General features: G+C 38.0%; 1 protein-coding gene across 5 annotated transcripts in view; it reads left to right on the forward strand.

Moving 5' to 3' along the window:
- The window catches only part of LOC136842908 (platelet binding protein GspB-like), a 50,871-nt gene extending 25,791 nt beyond the window's left edge, over positions 1–25,080 (forward strand). For 3 of the 5 annotated variants that reach the window (XM_067110857.1, XM_067110858.1, XM_067110859.1), the window contains 5 exons: positions 14,587–14,896; positions 16,272–16,891; positions 17,058–17,243; positions 19,328–21,963; positions 23,975–25,080. In XM_067110857.1, coding sequence (XP_066966958.1) covers positions 14,587–14,896; positions 16,272–16,891; positions 17,058–17,243; positions 19,328–21,963; positions 23,975–24,016 — 3,794 coding nt within the window. In that variant the 3' untranslated portion in view covers positions 24,017–25,080. The remainder of the gene's footprint in view (positions 1–14,586; positions 14,897–16,271; positions 16,892–17,057; positions 17,244–19,327; positions 21,964–23,974) is intronic. The other 2 variants (XM_067110860.1, XM_067110861.1) reach the window with 1 other exon arrangement.
- Positions 25,081–25,374: the final 294 nt, after the last annotated feature.

The raw sequence follows: 25,374 nt of genomic DNA on the forward strand, positions 1-25,374 counted from the left end.
TCCCCCTCGTCACTGTGGTTACCACTATTTATGGTAACGATAAACATTGTTCAGTCTTCTTACACATAGGTTCATTATATTTTCCAAGTTTACTGAAGTCTCTACCATATAAAATTGTACAGTATGCCACTGATTTATGGAAACGGTTCACTGACCTTTCAGTTGACAGAAACTGTTAAATACACATCAAGTGTAAGATATTGAGAGACTTGTTTGAATTCAAGTCTACCCTAGTTGACTATGCTACCCATTTCATTATCAAAACTGGCGGTCAAAGCTATACCTCTCCTAAGGAAGTTTCAACATTAAAAAAGCTGTGTAAGAATGCAGACCAAAGCTTATGGGAGTCACAGTTCAGCTAACATCTGAAGTAGTTCTAATGCAACTTTTCTTTATGTTTAACTCCAATAGCTTCCTGAAACTTGTGATATTCAGAGTACATGTTAAGACTGGTACGTATTCATAAAAGGCAAATGCAGAGAAAGCTTGGAAGAAACTTTGTGTAATGCAAGTCCAAATAAGTTACTATCCATTTCATGGACTGTGAGTCATCGTTTTTCTCAAATATCTTTCAAACTGATTATTTGATCGAAATGGTACTTTGACACAGTGTACAAGACACTTCCTGCTAATTTATGGTAATATAGTGCATTGTCAAATGGTGTTAGTTAAGGCGTTTACTCTTGACTTTTAAAGGCAAAGTTGCATGAGTCAGCAGGACTAATCTGTGCAATCGAACGTCTGCTATCCCCCATAGACAGGAAAGGGGGGGCCGGAGATGGGGAGGCCAGGAAAGTGGGTTGAGGGAGGAATGAGGAGGGAAAGAGAAAGGGAGGGACGGGATGGGGATAAAGGACATTTGAATTCATAGTTTGGCGATGCTTGGCAACACCATGTCAGTCGACAGTAAATGCCTTAACTAAAACGATTTGACAATGCACTGTACTGTATTACCAAAAATTAGTGGGAGGTGTCTTGCACACTGTGTCAAAGTACCATTTCGATCAAATAACTAGTTTGAAAGATATTTGAGAAAAGCGATGACTCGTGGTCCCTGAAATGGATAGTAGTGCACAAACAGTGCATTATTCAAGAGAGGGAGAAGAGTAAAGATCTGTGGGCCTCTTCACTCAAAAATGCCAGGAAAACTTACCTCACAGTCCCCAAGTCGGTACCATATGAAACAGCCATTCTTATATATGGTAACAAGAACAGATTTTTTAGCACACAAAAATATGTTGAATATAACTACTTGTTGAATTTGGACTGTTTCCACTTTTTAAAATTTTCTGTGACCTCTGAACTACTGAAATCATTTCAGCGCTTCTGTTAGAAGGTAAAGGGGAATGTTTCAGGGCAGTCAGTGACACCAGGCTTACTAATCTCTAATGAAATTGTACAGTACACTCAAGCTTACTTTTCAAGGTTATTGTCTTTAGTATACCCTAATGCAGCTTTTGTTCAATGCTCTACAGGGTATATTGGGTCTATAGTGTTTATTCCCATTTTTTAAAAGTTACAGTCATTAGTGTACCTTAGGGCAGTTTTATTTTATTGTGTATAGTGTTTGTAATGGCCTGTTCAATTGTTGTTTTGTTTAATGTTTGATTAGGTCTTATGTGATTCTAATTGTTTTTAATGTTTGATGAGTTATGTGATTCTTATTGTTTCTAATGTTTGGTGTGATCTTACTTGATTCTTATTGTTTTTAATGTTTGATGAGTTATGTGATTCTTATTGTCTTTAATGTTTGATAAGGTTTTGCTTGGTTTTAATTGTTTTTATTGATTGATGAGTTCTTAATTGATTCTTAATGTTTTTAATGTCTTATAAGTTATGCGATTCTTATTGTTTCTAATGTTTGATGTGACCTTATTTGATTCTTATTGTTTTTAATGTTTAATGAACTCTTATTTAATTCTTATTGTTTTTAATGTGTATTGAAGTCTTATTTGATTCTTATTGTTTTTAATGTTTATTGAGTCATATGATTCTTGTTGTTTTTAATGTTTGATGGGATCATATTTTATTCTTATTGTTTGTAATGTTTGATGAGTTATGTGATTCTTATGTTTCTAATGTTTGATGGGATCTTATTTGATTCGTATTGTTTTTGATGTTTAAGGAACTCTTATTTGATTCTTATTGTTTTTAATGTGTAATGAAATCTTATTTGATTCTTTTTGTTTTTAATGTTTATTGAGTTATGTGATTCTTGTTGTTTTTAATGTTTGGTGGGATCATATTTGATTCTTACTGTTTTTGATGTTTAATCAAGTCTTATTTGATTCTTGTTTTATTTTGATATTTGGTGAGTTCTTATTTGACTCACATTGTTTTAATGTTTTTTGAAGTCTTACTCAATTCTTATTGTTTTTAATGTTTTTTGAAGTCTTACTCAATTCTTATTGTTTTTAATGTTTTTTTGAAGTCTTACTCAATTCTCATTGTTTCTAATGTTTGATGGGATCTTATTTGATTCTTGCTGTTTTTGATGTTTAATGAAGTCTTATTTGATCCTTGTTTATTTTCATATTTAACGTAGGTTTTTTTATCGCTATCATTATGAGTGTTGCTGAGGTCCTATTTGAATTTCACCATAACCAGGCGTTGCTCCGAACCTAATTGATTGCCGTAACCCATTACAGTAATTCTACTGTATAGCGTCACCCTAACTTCTCATTATGATTGCTGGGAACCCATTGGAGTGTCACAGTTATTTGAGACTTCGTTAACCTTATTCGTTAATAACCCCATCAGTTTGGTCTAACTGAACCGCTCTTAGTATTTTGCAAGTGATTTGCTTTTGGCTCGACACTTGGGCACAAGTGTTCGGAGAGCTAGCTAGCCAGCACGTGTTTTGGGATTGAAAGCAAGTGTCCTCGCCTCCCCCACTCTCTCTCTCTCTCTCTCTCTCTCTCTCTCTCTCTCTCTCTCTCTCTCTCTCTCTCTCTGGCAAATGACGCATTGTTACGAAAGGTACAAAAATTCGTGAAACAGAATCCTGTCACAAAATGATAATTTCATTTTCAGTTCATGTTACAGTTCTGTTCAAGTTTCAGGAAATGAAACTGTAATATTCTCTCTCTCTCTCTCTCTCTCTCTCTCTCTCTCTCTCTCTCTCTCTCTCTCTCTCTCTCTCTCTCTCATTTTACACACACACACACACATGCCCTGGTAAATAGTATGATTGATGTTTGTGTGTGTGTGTGTAATACTGATTCCGAATGCTTAATATATTCACGAAGACAGTTATTACCAAAAGTTTAACGACTTTTTCGCCGCTAACGAATTGGAAGGTGACGTCCAGTCCTTTATGCTTAACCCAAAAGCTTCAGATGTTTCCAAAAGCTTCAGATGTTTCCAAAAGCTTCAGAAGTTTCCGCCCACGGACGCGTATTGAGTTCGGAAACGACGCGTGAATCCATGTGGTATCTGAGGAAAATGAAACGTGGTGTTTGGCGGCTGATTCGTACCTTTGCTGCCAGAATATTTACAGCAGAACGAGGAAGGACGGGTCGAGTTTGATTACAGCGTGTTGTGGATGGGGAATGTAGGCTAATTGAAAACACGGTGGCAGGAAGGCAGGCAGGGTCAGTAAACCGTATGACTAAGCGTATCTCTCTCTCTCTCTCTCTCTCTCTCTCTCTCTCTCTCTCTCTCTCTCTCTCTCTCTCTCGCGGAAAGGCACTGTAGGGACTGGAGAGAGTGTCTGAAGGGAATTGCATGGGTCGCAGGAAAGAAAGTGTCTGAAAGGATCTTTATGGACTGCAGAAAGTGTCTGAAAGGATCTTTATGGACTGCAGAAAGTGTCTGAAAGGAATTATATGACCTGCAGAAAAGAAAGTGTCTGAAAGGAATTGTATGGCCTGCAGAAAGTGTCTGAAAGTAATTGTATGGACTGCAGAAAGTGTTTGAAAGGAACTTTATGGACTGTAGAAAGTGTCTGAAAGGAACTTTGTGGACTGCAGGAAGTGTCTGAAAGGAATTGTATGACCTACAGAAAATAGTGTCTGAAAGGAATTGTCTGGAATGCAGAAAGTGTCTGAAAGGAACTTTGTGGACTGCAGGAAGTGTCTGAAAGGAATTGTATGACCTACAGAAAAGAGTGTCTGAAAGGAATTGTATGGGCTGCAGAAAGTGTCTGAAAGGAATTTTATGGACTGCAGAAAGTGTCTGAAAGGAATTGTATGACTTGCAGAAAAGAAAGTGTCTGAAAGGAATCGTATGGCCTGCGGCTGAGGAAAATGTCTGTAATATAACCAAGGGACTGTAGTGTCTGAAAGTGTTTTGTATAATTATTGAGCCAGTGAAGAATGTAAACATTCGTAAAATAATGTGAAAGAAGGGTATGCATAATGTGACCATTGAAATTGTAAAAAATGACTAAGATTTAAGTTTTTCAGCTAAATAAAACAACAGAATCATATGCACTGTACATGTGATGCAACAGGAAGATTCTGTGGGCAGGCCAACCCGTGCTGATGCATCAAAGTTATCTTTAATCAGTGTTATTATTTTGGTGAAACTTGAATCTCGGGGTTCCGTTTTGGAGCGAAAATGTCTGCTAGTCTTTTGTTTGCTAGTATCTTGTACGGTAGTTTCTTGTTTGATAGTATCTTGTATGGTAGTCTCTTGTTCGCTGGTCGATCCCTTCTTTTTTAACATGATCTGCTCGGTCACTTGACTGCTGACCACTTGAATTCCCCACCCCCTCAGTCTTGCATCAGACTTGGCAACACATTCTCCTCTGAGGAAGGTAGTTAGCGTCTTTCTTGGAGATGATGTTTGGAAATCAAATGGAATCTTTCAAGTTTGTTTTGGTAGTTGGTCTTGAAAATATTTAATTTTAATTGTCAATATTTTTTTTTTTTTACAAATTTTTGGGTGTTTATATACAATTAATGGATATAAAAACAAGTATTTACAAGTATTTGCAGGCAGTATGTGAACTGGGCTAATAAGTAAGAGCTTAAAAGACAAGAAAATGAGAATGAAAGGAATTAATAAATATTTTAAAAGCTGTACCGACAGAATTCCCAGGTTGCTCAGTGTAAGGTGTAGTCTCTCTCTCTCTCTCTCTCTCTCTCTCTCTCTCTCTCTCTCTCTCTCTCTCTCTCTCTCTCTCTCTGTGCAGCCTCCTTCTCCTAGTCAGCTTCCAACAGGTGGTTGCCATGGCAACCAATCTCTTCTGTCCTGTGTTTCGGACAATAGTCTAAGAAGGTTCTAGACTCATTTTCCCGGAACTAGTCGCATCTTCGAATTAAAATCCTCCTGTGCAGACGACAAGTTTAAAAAGGAGTTTTTTTTTGTTTGTCGTATTTCGCCCGCGGCACCCTCCATAAAATGGAAGCCTGCAGTATCTGCAAAAATACAAAACTTAGAAAAATGGTAGATATTGCCGTTTTCCCATGCCCTACTGCTGGTTTTGCAGACACTGCAAATGGGACCCCCTAAATAAAGTATATTATATACATAAAATATTGTGACACATTTGTTGATTTTTTACTTAAATTACATATATTGTATATGTATTGAATAGTAAAGTGAACTGTAAAATGTATTTTTCTAAATAAAAGATAAAAAAAAAATAAAGCATTGAAGAATCATTCTGAAACTGCAGTAACTTGTGTATCAGTGTTTCAATAGCCAAACAGGTGGCATATCTCAGTTTCGAAAATTTTGTAGACTCGGCAGAATAGTGTACCCTGGTGCTTACAGAATTTTATTTATTTAATTTGTGCGACGAAACGAGTAGGCTACTCATCAGCCGGTGAGATAACATCATCGAGGCTCCTTCGTACAGGTAGTCCGAGTGTTCCCTTCACAGAATCAGATAGACCGACCCTTGGAAAGACAGGTATCGGCCAGGTAGAGAAATGCCGTACATTCCGTGACGCTGCGGCGACGGAGCCACAGCGTGGAAGAGCAGAAGAAGAAATGAAACACGACTCTCTCTCTCTCTCTCTCTCTCTCTCTCTCTCTCTCTCTCTCTCTCTCTCTCTCTCTCTCTCTCTCAGTTTCCAGTATAAACTGGAGACTAAGCTCTGCTCAAGTTTCGTGAAATGAAACTGTAACATAGTCTCTCTCTCTCTCTCTCTCTCAGTTTCCAGTCTAAACTGGAGACTAATAACTTCTGTTGAAGTTTCGTGAAATGAAACTGTCATCTCTCTCTCTCTCTCTCTCTCTCTCTCTCTCTCTCTCTCTCTCTCTCTCTCTCTCTCTCTTCTCAGTTTTCAGTCTAAACTGGAGACTAATAAGCTCTGTTGAGTTTCGTGAAATGAAACTGTAACAATTCTCTCTCTCTCTCTCTCTCTCTCTCTCTCTCTCTCTCTCTCTCTCTCTCTCTCTCTCTCTCTCAGTTTCCAGTCTAAACTGGAGACTAATAAGCTCTGTTGATTTCTGATGAAACTGTAACATAGTCTCTCTCTCTCTCTCTCTCTCTCTCTCTCTCTCTCTCTCTCTCTCTCTCTCTCTCTCTCTCTCTCAGTTTCAGTCTAAACTGGAGACTAATAACTCTGTTGAAGTTTCGTGAAATGAAACTGTAATATAGACTCTCTCTCTCTCTCTCTTGTTTTCTCTCTCTCTCTCTCTCTCTCTCTCTCTCTCTCTCTCTCTCTCTCTCAGTTTCCAGTCTAAACTGGAGACTAATAATATATCTGCTCAAGTTTCGTGAAATGAAAAAGTAACATAGTCTCTCTCTCTGTTGGGTCATTCCCTTCCCAAAGAGGAGATCAAGGTCCCGGGAGGAGCGGACTGTTGACAATTCGGACAGGGAAACAATCTTCCAATGATGGCAGAACAAAAGATATGAGTCTTGTAGCCATTAACGTCTCGCCCCGTATCTGATGGTACAGGAAGAAGCTTTTGCGAACAATACCCTGTTTTTTATGAGTAGATAGTGTTTTTTTATATATATTCTTTAATGGGAAAACAACTCGTGATTTTTGCTATACGGAGAAGACCTCTCCGTAGCTTTTTGTTTTTACATCACGTCAGTGAGGAATGGATGTACAAGAAACAGGAACTGGTGTATGAAAGTGAAAGCGTGTGTGTGTGTGTATATATATATTATATATATATGTATATATATAAAATAATTTTAAGTCGTTGAACCGGAAAGAAACAAAAATGATGCAAGTTTGGTGCCAGTTCACGTCACCTCGTCAGTATCACATTTCAAGAGCAAAGGGACGAACATTTTCTAGCCCATGCCAGACTGGAAGAAGAAGAAGAAGAAGTGGGCGGGGTGTAACTGCTAAGGGAAGCGAAAGACCTTTGTGCCTCTTGAAGGTGGAGGCGAGCTTAGGCCTAGAAGGTTCTGGCTGCGGGCCTGCGGAACGGGTTGAGATCTTATAGTATAGGCCTTTCATCTCCTCCAAATGTTGGGTGACAGGCCTACGCCGAATCAGATTTCTGTCTGGAACTCTTGAAAGTCCATCTGGGAGTTTCATGTCCTGTTAAACTTTGTAAATCCTTTGTATAGTAAGGTACAAGCTCATTACTGTGGACCACAGTGTCAGAAAATTTGTCTCTAGTAGCCTACCATGTGTTCCATTAAAGTTTAAATGGTTTAGAGATCGTGCTTAGAATGAGTATGGCTAGCTTCCTCATCCCTGTGCTTAAATAGTAATGTACTTTGCTTAGAAAGAGTGTGGCTACCTTTCTCATCCCTGTGCTTAAATAGTAGCGTACTTTGCTTAGAATGAATATGGCTAGCTTCCTCATCCCTGTGCTTAAATAGTAACGTACTTTGCTTAGAAAGAGTATGGCTACCTTCCTCATCCCCGTGCTTAAATAATAACGTACTTTCTACTTCCATACACGAGGCATCCCTGAAGTTCTTGACAGCCGAGAGAGACTAAGATTACAAAAGCCATTCAGGATCATTGGTAAATTAAACATCATCGGTCCTCACTTCGCCAAAAGAGTATTTTCCTACTTTCCGCTGATGCGAAAGCACTCCGGCAAGGTTGTCCATCCTGATAATTTCAACTTAAGAAGGGGAAAGTGGTGAAAGGTTAGCAATGGCTAACCTTTATACTGTGGCTAGGACTATCAGTAGTTGCAGTAATTTCAAAGGGCTTTGGTTTTTACAGTTTTGCCTGATCATATGTCAGATTTTTCAATAATACCTTCTCGGACATGACGAACCACTCCTTGAATTGTCCCACAACAGGAGCCACTTAATATAAATGAATCATTATCGTTTATTCATGATGATATTTGCATAGCACCTGACAGCCCACCGGCGTAATATTAGTAGTGGTGTGCGCTTCACGACCTTCGCTTTCAGTCCATAGCAGCGTTGCTTATTTAGATGCTCTTGCAGACTAATCTGACGGGTTATGTTTGCGCAGTTCAGCTTATATAATGTATTACAGTATTGCATGACTTACCTGTGAATCTCGTGCATGATATCCAACATGGCAGGCAGACATTGTCTTCTCTGCGAGTAGGCTAACGGCAAAAGTAATTCTGAATTAAAAAAAAAAAATGGCTCCTTTTCCCCAGATAAGAACCCCCTACATTCACGAGGATTGTCAATGGAAGCCCAAGTATTCTCCTAATAATGGTTCGTTGTTATAAACACCCGGAAGCATTGTTTGCATATTAGCTCCCGAAGATGACCTTGGAGCACAAACGGAGCTGACTGAACCCGCGGTCATCTTCTCTCGCCCCCGGGTGGGGGGGGGGGAACCCACGCTGAACGATGCCCAGAGACGGAGCCCAAATTAATGGTGGACGTGCCTTCTTGATAAATATCGCAATTTCTCTCTCTCTCTCTCTCTCTCTCTCTCTCTCTCTCTCTCTCTCTCTCTCTCTCTCTCTCTCTCTCTCGGACGCACGTAACACACAAGTTTTCCTACAATGCATTAGCGGTAAAATCCCTTAAAATAAACTTGGTCGCTGGGAAGATGAGCTGTGGCATTCGTGGAATGATGAAACGCATCACAAAGGGAGTTGCGTCATTCACTAGAGAGCGGAGATGTAAAAATGAAGATGCAAACGTCGTGTCCATATTATGGTCTTTGTTTGAAGTGGAACGAGTGATGCTTGTTGATCGTCGGGTGCAATTCGTAACTAAGCAGCTGCATTGTGCAGACCAACTCGAATATAGGTCTAGGCCTAAGAAATCGTTACAGCTTTCTTCCTTTGTAATAGTTCGTTTTATGTCCCCGTCCATCATATTCTTGCGTGAATTCGTGTCTCGGTATTGAAAAGCGGTAAAGGGAGGAGAGAAAGACCTAGAAAGCTGTTTTTAAGCTCCTTTCTATGTAGGTCTATGAAACAGACGTTAAAAGTATGAATCTGGCAGTAATTGTGGTCTTGTGTTTACTCTTGAAACACCTGCTTGGAGAAACAGCTTATATATATATATATATATATATATATATATATATATATATATATATATATATATATATATATATAATATATATATATATATATATAAAAAACAACAGTTGTAAAGCTTCTTACGGATTCAAAATATATATACATGTACAAAAAATTAGATTTTTTCATCCAGCTACTACGGCTTCGTTCATTAAAAAAAATTTTTCCTCAGTAGTTGGACAAAAGCTTTCTAAGTTTTTGTACTCATATTTTTAATGCACGAAAAGTTTTATAACAAGCTTTTCATATATATAATCACAGTTCCATTGTCCATTACATTTACACTAAAATGCATCGTTGTTATCAATTGCTCTGTGTCCTGTTCCCCTAGTTACCCTCATGACGTCACTCTTGCCTCCGTTCTCCTGCAACAGCTTCCTGTTGCAAGCTCGCTCTCTCTCTCTCTCTCTCTCTCTCATAAAAGCCCCCGTCCTGAGGTGATATATTTTTTTCAGAATCCATAGGGGTCACGTGTCCCCTGTGGCTTGTATGTCTATGAAATGTTATATATATTACTCACACATTACATATATATATATATATATAATATATATGTATATATATTTATATACATTCCTCAACAATAAAGTTACCATCATCAAGTGAATTAGCCTAACTTGAAAAACAAAAGGATCATATAATTTGTAACATGTTAACGAATCCCCTTGTTTTCACGACCATTCATTTTATAATAATGGCTACAATGACTGCGATCAACGTTAGCGTGTTAAGCAAATAATTTTTTCGCAACGAGCATCGGATAGTGGAAAATCCATTACAGTTATGGAGCATTCATTTCCTGAAAGCGCATTTGAATCTCACGCATAAATAATATTTTGTGTGTGTGTGAGAGAGAGAGAGAGAGAGAGAGAGAGAGAGAGAGAGAGAGAGAGAGAGAGAGAGAGAGAGAGTCGATTTACATTTACGCCTGAATTTACAAGCATGAATATCAATATTTTCAAAACACAGAGTGTGGAAGTTATCACAGAATTATTGTATTAGTGATGAGCAAAAAGCGTATTGTACAAAGTTCGTTTTGTACACACACACACACACACACACACTTGTAATTATATATATATATATATATATATATATATATATATATATATATATATATATATTTATATATATATATATATATATATATATATATATATATATATATATATATATATATATATTTATATATATATATATATATATATATATATATATATATATATATATATATATATATATATATATATATATATATATATATATATATATATATATATATATATATATATATATATATATATATATATATATTTTACAAATATCGTGTGTGTACACCAGTGATTCTTAAACTGGGGCGCCAGAAGCCGAAGGGGGCCATAAGCAGAGTTGCCAGATGGTGCCTATTTTTTTTTAAAATTTGTGATGTTAATTACAAAATTGCCAAAAACGTTATCACTGCTTCCGTATATTTTCTAATTATTATCTCAAAACATGCCAAAAATTCAAAATACAAGTAAACTTTAATTTCAAATCTTGTTTATGAATTGTCTTTTATTGTTATGATAGGTATAATAGCATACAAATAGACAACATATTGTTTATAGATTATAGTTGACAAAAATTTCGGGGGTAGGGGGGCGTGGGGTCTATCCATAATGCAGAAGGGGGGCGCAAGGCAAAAAAGTTTAAGACCATTGGTGTACACCAACGAATTATGTACAATACGCTTTTACTCAAAACGAATACAATAATTCTGTGATAAATTCCACACTCTCAGTGTGTTGGAAACATCACTGATATTCATGCTTGCAAAATCTGGTGTAAATGTAAATCCACTCTCTCTCTCTCTTTCAAAATATTATTCATGCGCGAGATTTAAATTCGCTTTCAGGAAATGAATGCCCCACAACCGTGATGGATTTTCCATTATTCAAAGCTCGCTGCGAAAAAATTATTTGGTTTACATGCGAACATTGATCGCAGTCATTGTAGCCATTATTATGCAATGAATGATCATGAAAAAGAGATTCGTTTACATATTACGAATTGTATTATTCTTTTGTTTTTTAAGTCAATGTTAATTCATATGATGCTGGTAACTCTATTGTTGAGGAATGTAAAGCAGTCATTGTAGCCATTATTTTATAATGATTGATCATGAAAAAGAGATTCGTTTACATACGATTTATATGATTCTTTTTTTTTTATTAAGTTAATGTTAATTCGTATGATAATAGTAATTTTATAGCTGAAGGATGTAAAACTATAATATACTACACGGGAAACTAGGCCTAATTCCCGTTTACAGCTCTTTAACAGGAATTACACAATTACCAGACGTGTCATTTACAAGTTGGTGAAGTATTTCGGCCAATAACTTTATTAATTATTCTACTGACAGCTAAAAAAATTATATTTTAGTTATCTTAAGAGATTCCTGATGAGAACGGTTTCTTCATTACGTCATTTATACTATGATTTATTCTAGTCTTAAGTTCCTTTTTCGAGTTTCTGTTTGGTTTTAGCGTAAAGTACACTTTTATATAGCAGTTATAGAAGAATGTAAATAGTAATGTGGGAGAAATGTAAGCTAACCATATAGGTGTACCAGTAGGCTACTAAGACTCATATAGGCCTATATAATCAATTCCAAATGAGATCTTAATAGACTTTTACGCATCCATATTTCATTTTGAAAGCTTAGTAGTGAGATTTAGAATATCAAAGAAAGTAATTCCTGGAAAAGGAAAAAAAAATAATTTTTATATCTTAACGGATATAATTTACAATTTTGCTACTTGTAAATATGGAATATATTGATAATTTTACTTTGGGTAGTATGTTTTAGGCTGTGCTGTTTTACTTGGTCAGATTTTTAAATCCAAATTTTAAGTAAAATTTTACTTGAAACGGTAAAAGTTTACTTAAAACCCTGTTCACAGTTTGGAGTCCAAAAGATCATTTCCCATATTTTGATGTGTGCTTTTAATGTTTCTGACAATTGTTTCGTTAGCTAATAACCTAACAAACTACACATAATCTGACAAACTACACATAGCCTAAACTAACCTAACCTACCAGGTCCTTTACCCTAGTACATCTTCTTTTAACGTGCTTTTTTCCCATTTGTATGGGGTAAGCACGATGCCTTCTTTTGAAGGACTTTGATTTGGCTTTGGGGTAGGCTTTGCAGTCTCGATCGGCTGCCCTGCCTGTTATGGCTTAGACCCCGGTAGCCTATGTACATGTATTGTACCAGTCACCAGTTCCTTTTCTCTCAGCAGCGAGGAGTCGTTGCGCGGTTAGGTCGACAGTCGAGACGTGTGAGGTGTCTGTTATGTTTTTAGAAGATGTTGGAGTGGCAAATGAATAAGAACCATCAGTGGGATGAAGGTCCTTGTATCTCATTCCCCCACACAAAACTACACACCTTCCCACCATGACCCCAAGAATTGTAGATACAATGGGTGGGATCCACTATCTCTAAAAATACTCGTTTGCTAACAAAACGATTGTCAGAAATGTTCAGAGCACAAGTTAAGTCATAGGAAAATGATATTTTCAACTCTAAAAATGCAGTAATCAAGTCAAATAATACCACTTATTATTCCAGTACAGATTTTAATTCAAAATTCCTTAGGTTTTATAGAAAGTATGATGGCTAAAACCTAAACTGACGTAGTCTTAGAGAACAGTCCTAAACTTGATTGCATATGTATTGTGTGTAAATCACTTGTACAGCTAAGTATTTGGAAGCATTGCCACGAATACATCCTACCAATTAAGGAGATTTAACAGTCTTTTTACCATTTTGTTCACAAATGCTCATTAATGTTCAGAAGATGAGCCCTATTCATATGGAACAAGCCCACCACAGGGGCCATTGGCTTGAAATCCAAGCTTCCAAAGAATAGGGTAGACTGTAATGTAAGGTTAAAACTCATAACATTCCAAAGGGATTAAGATACATTTGTACAAGGCACATACACTCACACATGGTTAGGATGCATCGTCAGCTGTTGCTTGATGTCGTGGAATTCTCATGTACCAATTGTCGGCAGCAAATTTGCGAGTCTGTTTTTATTATCCCGGATGAGAAGATTCTGAAACCTGATAAGGAATACTTATGAATTAAGTAATACCTCCCTTTATGTTGTTGGTTTATGCAGCTAAAAAGTATAGAATTAATTTAAAAAAATTTAAAATCCCATGAAAACAGATGTCAAAATTACAAAATGATGCAATGTATAAAATGATTTGAAAGCTTAAAATACAGTAGCACCTCATCTTGACAGACACTTTAAGGCCTGGCTCTCTGATAAGTGACACAATCCGTTGAGAAGCGAAGGCGCTATACATGGGATTATAGCTTGCACTAGAATATTTTTTAAATATCTGAAGTTAACAGCAATTTCACATAGTTCCTAACCTAACATAACCTGTACTTTACACTCAGCATACAGTTTAAGATACTAATTTACAAATATATCAAATCTAAAATGGTTGCAGAGCAAAAAACAACCATAATAATGCAACTGATACGTACAGAATTATGTTAAGTTGATGTCCACTAAGTTGAGGTCATAATGAATTCTTTTTACATGAAGTTCAGCTGTAATGGCTACAGCATTTGGCTATGCAAAGATGCTGGTTCTTGTCAGTGCATTGGAATGTGTGCTTGCATAAATATTGCTTGCAATGTGTCATTCACATTGAACTTTTGACTGCAATATTTGTCTCCATGTCTCTTAAAGAAAATTCAATCTGCTGGTGGTAGGGCTACTAGGTATCATGAAACACGCGGGAAAATAAGATGGTGATGATAAAGCACCGAAAAAATGGTGCGAAGGTTGCTGCCATAGCTTGTGCTGTTGGCTTGAGTTTTGAACGATAATACTGTACTGTACAGTATTGGCAGTTTACACTGGAAGGCATGGATTTTAGCCCTCTGGGCACATCGATGCTTCCCATAAGGTTAAAATTTTTTCATTTTAGTTTTTCAAAGGGTTTGATATGTCACAAGCCTTAGGATGAAATAGCAATTTAATATGAGGTCTTATTTTCTTATTTTATGCCCCAAAGCGAATAGGTCATAATGTCATTTTTATATATATATATGTGTATGAGGAATACAGTACAGGTATTAACATGAGCTGTTGAATATAATTCTCCATCTTCTTGCAGGTGCTAGAATAACATCGGCCTTCGAGGCCATACAGCAAACCTTGGAAGTGAAGAGTGTGGAGGAGCGCGGACGTCGTTTGGCACAAGAAATCAAAGGCTTTAATTGGTTAGAAGAAAAGATCAAGAACAGTTCCTTAAACCGTAACGTGTCGCCCTCTGCGTCGTCCCCCAGTACAGCTAAAAGGCTGCCTCCCCCTCTCTTACCCCAGAGCCAGTCTCTCCCGGCGACACTGTCTGTACAGTCCCCAACCCCGCTCAGCCCGTCCAACCCACTGAAAAGGAAAGACGAACCTCCTTTAAGGAGGAACTCGTAAGTGTCAGCGTTTTTTTTTATTTTTCACTAACTTCTCTGAAAGTGTGATCGAGTTGATGGCTAGTGTTTGTGTTTATAAAAGGGACACTATGTCTGGGTGATGGGAAGATTCTGATGAAATTGACTAGATGATTAATTGTCCTAAGTATCCCAGGGAAAGTGCATAGTAGGATATTAATTGAGACCATAAGATAGATGACAGAGGGATTGATAGGGGAAGAACAGTGTTAAGGTTAAGACAGTCAAGTGTTTGTTAGGAAATACTTTAGTAAGAAAAATGAATTTTAGGAAAAAATACTTCTAGGGGCATACGTGGATCTAGAAAAGCTTAGGATAGAACTGATAGAGAAGCAATGAACTTGACAATGTATAGTGTAGAAGATGTGTTGAGTGCCATTGCAAGTCTTTTCATGATGACAGTTTAGTGCATATTTGTTGTATGTAGATCGGAGAGTGACTGGTTTGGTGTAAAGACTGATGTGTTACGTCTCCATATATACTTTGAAGCTTCAAGGGTGGAGTGATGCAAGAAGTCAGAGAAAGGTGTACAGTTGTGGAATTAAGAAACAAGTCTTGAATGGAGAGGAACCCCTCGGGGGCTAGTGCTGTCAGTGCACCTCATGTGGTGCACCGTAGGCATTATTTAAGGTTCTTTGCAGCATGCCTTCAGCCCCTAACTGCAACCCCATTCGTTCCTTTTACTCTACCTCCTTTTCATATTCTCTTTCTTCTGTCTTACTTTCCACACTCTCCTAACAATTGATTCCTAGTGCAGCTGCGAGGTTTTCCTCCTGTTACACCTTTCAAACCTTTTACCGTCGGTTTCTGTTTCAGTGCTGAATGACCTCATAGTCCCAGTGCTTGGCCTTTGTCCTAAATTCTATATTCAGTTCAGTTCAATGGAGAATAAGTGAGTTTGAAATTGAAAGTAACTGTGAACAAGAGTAAGGTTTAGGTTGCAATGGTAAATGGAAATCAGGAAGATGAGGCAATCAGTTTAAGTAGATAGTGGAAGGATGGAAGTGGATGATTGGTAATGGTAAGTCTACCTTATGGACTGAGGTATGGATTTTGAATGTGAAGAAAGAAAAAAGATAGAATCTGTGTGTGTGAATTGGTTGCATGGTAGTTGTGACATATGAAGGCATGAAAAAGTGAGAAATGTGGATATATACCGGTAGATGAAAATGTAAATAAGCATAAAGAAGCTGAAAAGATAGATTGGAGTGTTTTAAGAAGTTTCAGCCATGTGGAAAGAATGTTGGAAAGTTGTGTATAACTCAGAAGTACTAGCTGTGGACAGATTACATGTATATATATTTAAATATATAGGCACACACCTAATCTATTCACTAATTTCCTCACTCCTTAGATTTACAGGATGCAGTGCAACTGGTGGACTGAAAGGACATCTACAGACAGCAGTACCACCTCTGCTTCCTTCATACCGCGTAACGGCTCTCCCAAAGCGTAGTAGATTATCGCCACCTTGTTCATCAGTGTCTTTAGGTGGCGGGGGTGTCGTTATGAGCACCGCTGCATCCAGTAACAACTCTGTTTTAACACAGGAAAACCCCAGCACAAGTATGGGAGTGTCGTATGGACCTGAGCCAGTCAGTGGAACTGCTGTTGCTGCTACACTGCAAGAAACTGTAGCATCATTGCATTCACTCCCTGACTCTGATAGAGCAACCCTCTATAGCAGCACAGATTCTAACACAGCCACGCTGTATGGCGTTTCGAACCCGCAATTAGAGGTCCTTTTTGAAGATGCAGTAACAGCTTCCGATAGCTTATACAAGAAGAACCCTGATCCGACCCTACAGAATATCTCTGTGTCATTTCCACATTTACTGTCAGCTCGTGCATCAGAGGGGACGTACCCTTACAGTTTAACAACTAGCGCCCCTGCGAAAGGTGGCCACGGTGTCAGTAGTCGAGACAGACAGTGTTCAACAGTGGTGAGCAACTCTAATCCCCGTGTTTCAACAGGTAAGAAATGAGGAAAATTTTTTGAGTGACTGTATTGCTGGATCAGCCATTTCCAAATGTCTACTGTAGTAACATTCCAATATCTGTTTATACCTTAATATTTGAGTTGAATTACTGTGATGTCGTTTAGTTGTCTTACAACTTATTCTTTTGATTTCTTTATAAGGGCATCCTGCTTCTTCTGGTGCTAGTGCCTCTGCATCATTGCCATCCTCTAACATTTCACCAATGGCTGGTTTTGTACTAATGCATGAGCCCGTAACAAGTACTAGTATGCCTACCGCTTTTACTAACACTCCAGGATCATATTCTACAGCAAAGGAAGCCAGTACTTCTAATGCCCTTGAAACAGGTGGGTCATCTGTCTTGGCATTCGAAAAAGTGGAACCTGGCATCTTTGAAATAAAATGTACAGTCGATCCCCGGTATTTGCGGGGGTGCGTGCCACTACCCCCCTAAAATAGCTAAAATCTGTGAATACTTAAAACCCCTCAAAAAATGCTTATAACTGCCTATTTTGATAGTTCAAAACACCAAAAAACCCTCTAAAAATGCTTATACCTGAATATTTTAATAGTTTTATCACAAAAAGTGCGTTTAGTCTCGAAAATGATGTGAAAATACAGTAATTTGTGAATATTTCTCTATGAAATAGTACTGCAAATAGGCAGATTTTCTGTGAATAATGTGTATATATGTTCCATAGAGAAATCTGCGAGTAGGTGAGTCCGCAAATCCAGAACCGCGTGTTTTAAATCTTACTGAATGAGTACAGACTCTCTGGAAACAATAGACATATAAAAAGCATAAATGAATCTAACAAGAAAAAAATGCGCCGAAGAAACTTCGGGGCTATCGAGTTTTCTGTACAGTGTATAATGCTGCATGAAACTCAGCTGCAGTACATGAAACTTTCAGCCATGGCCTGGTAGTGGCCTGTGTTGTTGGTACCTATAGCCTATAGAGGTGCCAGACACACAATCATGGCTAAATTTAACTTTAAATTAAATAAAAACTACCGGGGCTAGAGGGCTGCAATTTGGGATGTTTGATGATTGGAGGGTGGATGATCAACATACCAATTTGCAGCCCTCTACCCTCCGTAGTTTTAAAGATCTGAGGGTGGACAGAAAAAGTGCAGATGGACTGACAAATGGCATCCCAATAGTTTTCTTTTACAGAAAACTCATAAAAATCATGAAGAAATTCCAATAAAAATCTTAAATGTCAAAGACATTTAAAAGAAGGCAAAAATATATCTAGTGTATAATTTGCTATACATTTTGATGCAAAAGGCATGAACTGCCATCAAGGGTTTTGGATGTACATGAAGGCTTGTATTTCTTTTACCTACGGTAGCTAATAAAATATTTCCACTAGATAGTTCCTTTGCTTCATGTACAGTACTGTACCTGTATCTGTTAATAAAGTAATGATCCATAGTTACCATGTACAAAGTCCATCTTATTTGGTAGGTTTCTAAATGTACAGTGTAACCACCTTTGCAGATAGGATGGTTATCAAAGTTTTTTTTATTATTTCTGTAGTGGGATGTTTTGTAATGAAGTAGTTTGCCAACGTTAGCCATAATTGAAGTTTTCAGCATTTTAAAAATGTTGTATACCTACGTCAGTTTTAGAATTCCACATTTCACATACTATTTAGTTTTGGCTCTCAAAGTCAATTCCTGTTCCGTGAGTCCCTTTTCACCAAATACCAGCAAACTTTGTACAGTATCTCAATGCCTCCTTCCCCTGTGGAGTGGATTTTCATGTGTCACCCTCCTGGGCTTTAGGGAACAACAACTGATCTTATATCTCCTCCTCACTTCCAAGCTATCTTAGGCAAAATGCTAATCTTAATAATCATTTTGCATGATTTTAATTTCGTAGTTATGTTGAGAAATTGAAGGCGATCTCAGTTCCTTTTCATTCATATTTTCATCCAGGAAATCTAAGTTACAAAATGAAAAAAAAAATGCCTTAGATATATATCTTCCATGTAAGATATGAGACTGTCAGTTGTGTTACCATGTCATTTTCCCTATTAGAGTATAGGGAACTTCCCGGACATCGTGGGGTATAACTGCGTAATTACCATAGAATCTGTAAAAGTGGCAGATTGGAAGTTTAAATACCTTTACATAAATAATTCAGTTTTGCTTTTCTATACTTGGCTGTTTTTCCTGCTGGGGCCCTTATGGTTGTAGCATGATGCTTTTCCAGTTAGGTTTGCAGATTGGTGTGCAAAATAATAATAATAATAATAATAATAATAATAATAATAATAATTTATTATATAAATGTTTAATAACGCATTATTGCTATTCAGATACTTCTGATATATAGTATGTAAAATTTTGAGACATCCTTTTTTTGTGTGTGAATGGATTGTTTTGAAAGCCAAAGTAATAATCTGAATTGTTCATGTCCCCAGGGTCAGGCTCTCCACAGCCAACATCCTCGACATCGCCTTCACCTATCCCAGTGTTTTCTCAGAAGCACATATTACTGAAGAGAGCATTCATGGATATGATGAAAGATACTGAAAATGCACCAGAGTCCAGGAGTCCAAGTCTAGAAGCTGACGTGAAAATTTCACCAAAAGACGGAATGCCCGAGGAAAAACCCTTAAAGGCTGTTGGTCCTGAAGAAGGAAGTCAGGATCATAGTTTAAAGAAAACAACCACAAGTGATGCAGACACGGACAGGAAAGACGCACCCAACCAGGAAGAGAAAATTGGGGAGTTACCGAAAATAGGCGAGAATTCTGTAAAAAAGGATGAAGAGGAGAAGGTGATCAATGCTTTGCCAGCTGATGTTAAACAAACACTTTTGAAGTCGACCACCAAATCAGAGTCGTCAGAAACTGACACCAAATCTAGCAGTGAAATGCATCCTGCAATTTTGTTTTCGATGCTTTACGAAGAATTGCAGAGAACAAGACAAGAAGTTGAAAGACTTCGGAAGCAACAGGAGATGATGCTTACCGAGAAAAGTGAAAAAGTAGAGGAAAAGATTGTGAAAAACGAGTTTCCTGTGAAAGAGGAAACAGTGTCTAAAGACAGACCGCAGTCTCAAAACAGTTCCAGTGTTGGTAATCAGAGTGATGATGACTCGGTGGAGATTTGTGAAGAGAAACCAGCAAAAATTAGCATTCGCAGCGACCTCCTTGCTCCCAGTAGTCAAGCATCAGCTGGAGACAAGGTCCCAGTACAAACCACACAGGTATCGACAATAATGACACACGATAATATTAGTCCCATACCCTCAGTTAGTGTGCCCGATAGGCAGTTAATTAGCCCATTAGCCAAAAAGAGCCCAACGCTACCCCAAATGAGTCCTCAACTGTGTCAGACGAGTCCTCGCTCATCTCAAGTCAGCCCTTTAACCAGAACTAGTCCTGTTGTAAATCCTCATGCCAGTCCAGTTACCCATCATGTATCCTATCCTGCACCAGTACAAGCTGTTGAGGTTTCTACCATACAGTCAGCAGTGCCACTTCCTCATACAAGCCCGACACCCTCACACATCAATGTTGTTTCCTTATACTCAACATCTGGATCATTGAGGGCCAGCCCAGTTTTACCCAGAAATAGTCCTATAATTTCTAGACAGAGCCCTAGCTCCTCAAGCAGTCCTGCAGTGCCTAAAAGTAGCCCTGCCTTGCCAAAAAGCAGTCCTATCGCTCCACTGTGCAGCCCACGGGGCTCTAAAGATATTACTGTTGTTGATATTAATTCTGAAACCCTGCGCTCAAAGTATGGTATAAACACAGAAGTTGAAGTAATGCCTGTCCCTACTAACAGCAAGCCTCAACTGAGTGAGCCTCAACCACATGCATACCTGGAAGTGATAGAGTATCAAAAACCACAAGATACACCTCTTCTTTTGGAAGCGGTCAAGGGTCGGCGTCTTGATAGTAGTAGTAGTAGTAATAGCAGTAGTAGTACCAGTAGTACCATAAATGAGAGACCGAGAGTTTATCCTCAAAGTACGTTGGCTCAGCACCTAGTTGGTGATCATGTCAAGCGAACAATGCATTCCCAAGCAGTTGACAGTGAAATAAAACGCAGTCGTTTTTCAACCTCAGATCTTCCTGAATTTCCACCAAGCTCCCAAAAACCACCTCCTCCTTTAAAGCCTGTCGCATCCCTCCAGAGAAGGTACTCGGACAACGTGGATGCAAGAAAGGCAGAGCCAATAATGGTTCATTTTCCTTCTAGCAGTATGCCAGGTTTTCCATCGACATCTGAACATAGTGCCTCACCCCTGAATTTTCCCCAGCCGAGGTCAAGTGTGACGCAGAATACAATTCTTTCTCCACATGTAAGATGTTCCGATGGTAACACTGACAGAACTAGAGAATACCAGCAACAGTTTAATTTACAATATCAGCGCCAAATAGGTCCATGTCCACCTGCATTAAGAAGTCTTGGGCCAGACAAAGCAACTATTTTTCCGATACCAGCTCCATCCTCGTCGAGTATACAGCCGTATGGAAAACCACACACTCCTCCAGCAGCAAGGGGTTCTGTTATAGAACAGCATAAAGCTTCTATAATTGAGTCCGCAAGTGCTGGTGTTTTCCCAAAATTGAAACAAACAATTCAGCAGAGTTTTGATGCGCAAGTTGCTGGTGCTACGTCTCAGGAAAGGGTACAGCCACCTGCCATATCTTTTGAAAAAACACGCCAACCGCAGACTTTTGCAGCTCGTGTTCTTGTCCGTGATTCCGTTCCAGAAACAGTGCCTCGCCTTCCACCTCCACCATACTCAAGTCAGCACTACTCAAATTGTAATCCTCACTTACCAACTGTTTTGCCCAATCATCATTACTTAAATAATATGCATCACAGTACAGGGACAAACCTGCATCACATAGTAGCTGGAGGTTTGATCCGAAGGAGTCTCCAGCCTTCATCGACAAATATTCATAGCCATACCAGTAATCCTAGAAGCAATACAAGCTCAGGCAGTAGTGACAGGAAAAGATGCCTCAGCTGTCCACAGCCAGCAAAATTTCTATGTTCTGGGTGTAAGAAAGCCTGGTACTGCTCTGAAAATTGTCAGGTAAGTAATTTTTTTATGTTTGTTATTTTTGCAACAATAAAGGGTTTTGTAAATTTGGTCTTATGCCAGTTTTTGGTAGGTGTCTTAAATGAGTACTCTGGTATGGACATATGCACAACTTTGTCTGAAATGACTTCAGGTTGATGTTGAAAATTGTGTCATTCATACTCTGTCTGTAATGTGTACCAATATGTGATAGTTCGTAAATATTGCTCCAGTTACGACTTACAAATACAGTACTGTATAGTGGCTGCCCACTGTCATAATATCTAATGATCACTAACACTGCCTAAGAACATACAGGTACAGTTATACACTAACTAAATTTTCAGCATTGGTTAATAACTGTAGAGATTCTAATTGTGTAAGATGTCATTTATTCACTTTACATTCAACTAGGCCTAGAAGGAAACCAAAGACCTGCATCTGAAAAGAGATATTCATGTCTTCCTTTTCTACTCAGAAGAGGGAAAGATAGTAGGAGGAAAGAAAAAACCCAATCCTTAGTTTTCTTGCCAAGTTTGTATTGACCAAGAAGAGTTCTCTGGCTTTCTTAGCATAAGGGAAGAATATTACACCCATCTTCTGCTGATAAATGAACCATCCACAAGGTTTTTCTTGTGCAAGGTGGAAAGAAAAGTGGCAAGAGGGAGGGAAGGAATAAAGTAGGGATTTGTTACTGCAATTTTGTGATAGGAAGGCACCTTGACCTGGCAGTCTTCTTGCCTGGTGACTGAAGAAATGGTTAGCATGGTAGGGCACTGCTTCTGCCAATGTGGAGGTGGGCCATGTCCTGCTCAGTGGGTGTGGGCATATGTGGTACATTTGAGGACAGGTTTGGCACTCGGTAGGGGTAGTATCACCTCTTCAGTATTTAGTAATGGGGTGTTGCTTTCATGTATTTAGGATGCAATGAGAAATGTGCAGTCGTCATGCGTGTGCAGAATTGAGGGTATCCTCTCACGGTATCAAATTTAACATGCGAAGTTGCATCTCTTCAAGAGTCTGTGGGGGCTGGGTTTCCAGATCACGAGGGCAACTTCTTCTTCATTAGTAGCAGCAGAGATATTTTTATTATTTTCCTCGGGATTTTTCATTCTGCAGATATGCCTTTGATACATAGTGGTTCCCTTATAGTAAAATCTCAGCTAATGGAGAAGGGGGTTCCTTCTTTCCCGTCGTTTTGTTGCTTGAAAGATGCAGCAACACAACCTGAAGGAGTCACACCCCACTCAAACTACCGCAAGGCACCACAAAAATGATAAAGTTCTGCGATGATCTCTACTCCACAAGAATTGGTGCATTGCAGCCTTTCTCAGAAACAGTCCTGCTCTCCCATCCCAGACAATTTTAAGACATAATGTATCTAAATTTAAATAATGAGAGGGGGTACCCTGTCTACTATATAGGTGTGATGGCTATACATCTCACAAGGCATCTTTCATGTCATTTGTAGCAAGGAACAGTATACAACCATTACAGAACCATGCATCAAGGAGGAAAGATGGAATTTTGATTTTTAACAGGAGCAGCTTGATACCTGAAAAGTGTTAAGATGGAATTTAGGATAAATTTGAATGGTACCTTGCATCCAAAGAAGTTTTCCACCAACCGAGTTTAGTTTAACTTTAGTGTGAGAGAATGCGTATCAAAGGTGACTATGGTTTCATGTTTCTCTGAAGAATCTGAGAATTGAAATGCATAATGTTAGCACAGATATACACTTTCAGTTAAATTACCAGGAAAATACTGGCATGTGCATAAACAAGAGGTTGAATTGCATGGACTTAAAGATATATTTATTATTGCTGCTTATACAGAAAATATCTTCAAGAATATTTACCTTGACTAGTGAAGAATATTGATAACAAATCATAGACTTAGAGAGTAAATTTATAAACAGATTACAGAAGTCAATTTTGTTTTTAATCTTTATGAATATGCATTCATGTTAATTTTTGTCCTTACTGAACCCAACATACTATTTACGGCCATAATTTTATTTTTTCAGCGTGAACACTGGGCCCTCCACAATACGAGTTGTGTTCCGTGAGTGGATATGGATTATGCTGTAGCTAATGTGACCACTGTCATCCAAGAAAATTTTGTACCTGAAGTTCTACAGAGGATTATGGACTCTGGTGAAAAGGAAGTTGAGTGGAAATAGAACAGTTCTGTTCTAAAATCTGTCTGCTGTCAAAAAACTGTACTGTTCTTGAGAACATGAAGCAGTAATCAGATGTGGGTTTTCAGAGTAACAGGATTTCACGTGTAATTTAATTATGAATTCGTAATGAAGTCAACAACTATGGTACTTAAAGGAGTTTGTGATGGCTGATTTTGCTGCAGTGCTGATTTTCAGCATATCCTGTTTTCGTAACATTTGTTTCCTTAAATTATTCACTAACAGTGAGAGATTAGTTTCTCTGGAAGTGTTGGAAACGTAACATTCCTTCAACAAGTGGTTTTACGTACAGTTATCCAAACATACTAGTCTAATAAACTCGCAATAATCTGCAAGTACTTGATATAGAGGTGTTTATCATATCAGGTGCTGTGAATTCTTTTACGTATTTTTGTTGCATTTCAAGAAATTTCAAGTTAAAACAGAAATATTGTACAGATTTGCAAATAATTAATTTTCATATTTTTGTTAAAGTGTGCCATAATGTAAGATTATTTTTATACATATCACATACTTATTTATTAATTTTCTGTTAAAAAAAAAAAAAAGTGTTGTTTTCATGGACTTCGACTGAATACCCAAAACATGATGACACATATCAATCAAAATGTAATGTTCATATTTTTGATAACTTTGCTACTTTTTCATGTGATTACATACATACCGAGTCTTGAATATAAAGTCTTAAGTTGTGCAAGTGTTTCAGACTGGAAAAGGAACTTTGTGAATGTGTTCACACTTTAATTCTATGATCATTAAATTTTAGAAGAATAGTTCCTGTGGTTAATTTTTGCAAAAAAACAGTATTGGCATTTTTGTGCCGAACCTCGTGTTGGAAACTTGGTTCTGGCAAAATAGAATTATTAGTCTTTTACAAGTTCATGTGCTGATGAATATTTCATAATGAAATATAGCAACTATGAGACAAGCCAGTTGTTGACCTTAACTCCCCCTCACGTGTTGATTTTCAAACGCCAATGGTGGCATTCAAAATGACTGCACTGTGAATGTTATGCAATGTCAGTTTTCTGATCTCTTGTCATTTCCAAAATCCTGTCGAATAAAAGCACGCCTTCGAGCTTGATGGTTCAACCTGACATTCACTTACAGCATGAGGAAAAGTGCTAGCTGATAATAGTTAAAAGGACAGAAGGCCAAAATGAAGTCTTAACAACCCGGGCCATTTAATATGTGAAACTTTTAAGTACTCTTGAGATAGTTTTATT

The sequence above is a fragment of the Macrobrachium rosenbergii genome, chromosome 10 (genome assembly GCF_040412425.1).
Source record: "Macrobrachium rosenbergii isolate ZJJX-2024 chromosome 10, ASM4041242v1, whole genome shotgun sequence".
Taxonomy (NCBI): domain Eukaryota; kingdom Metazoa; phylum Arthropoda; class Malacostraca; order Decapoda; family Palaemonidae; genus Macrobrachium; species Macrobrachium rosenbergii.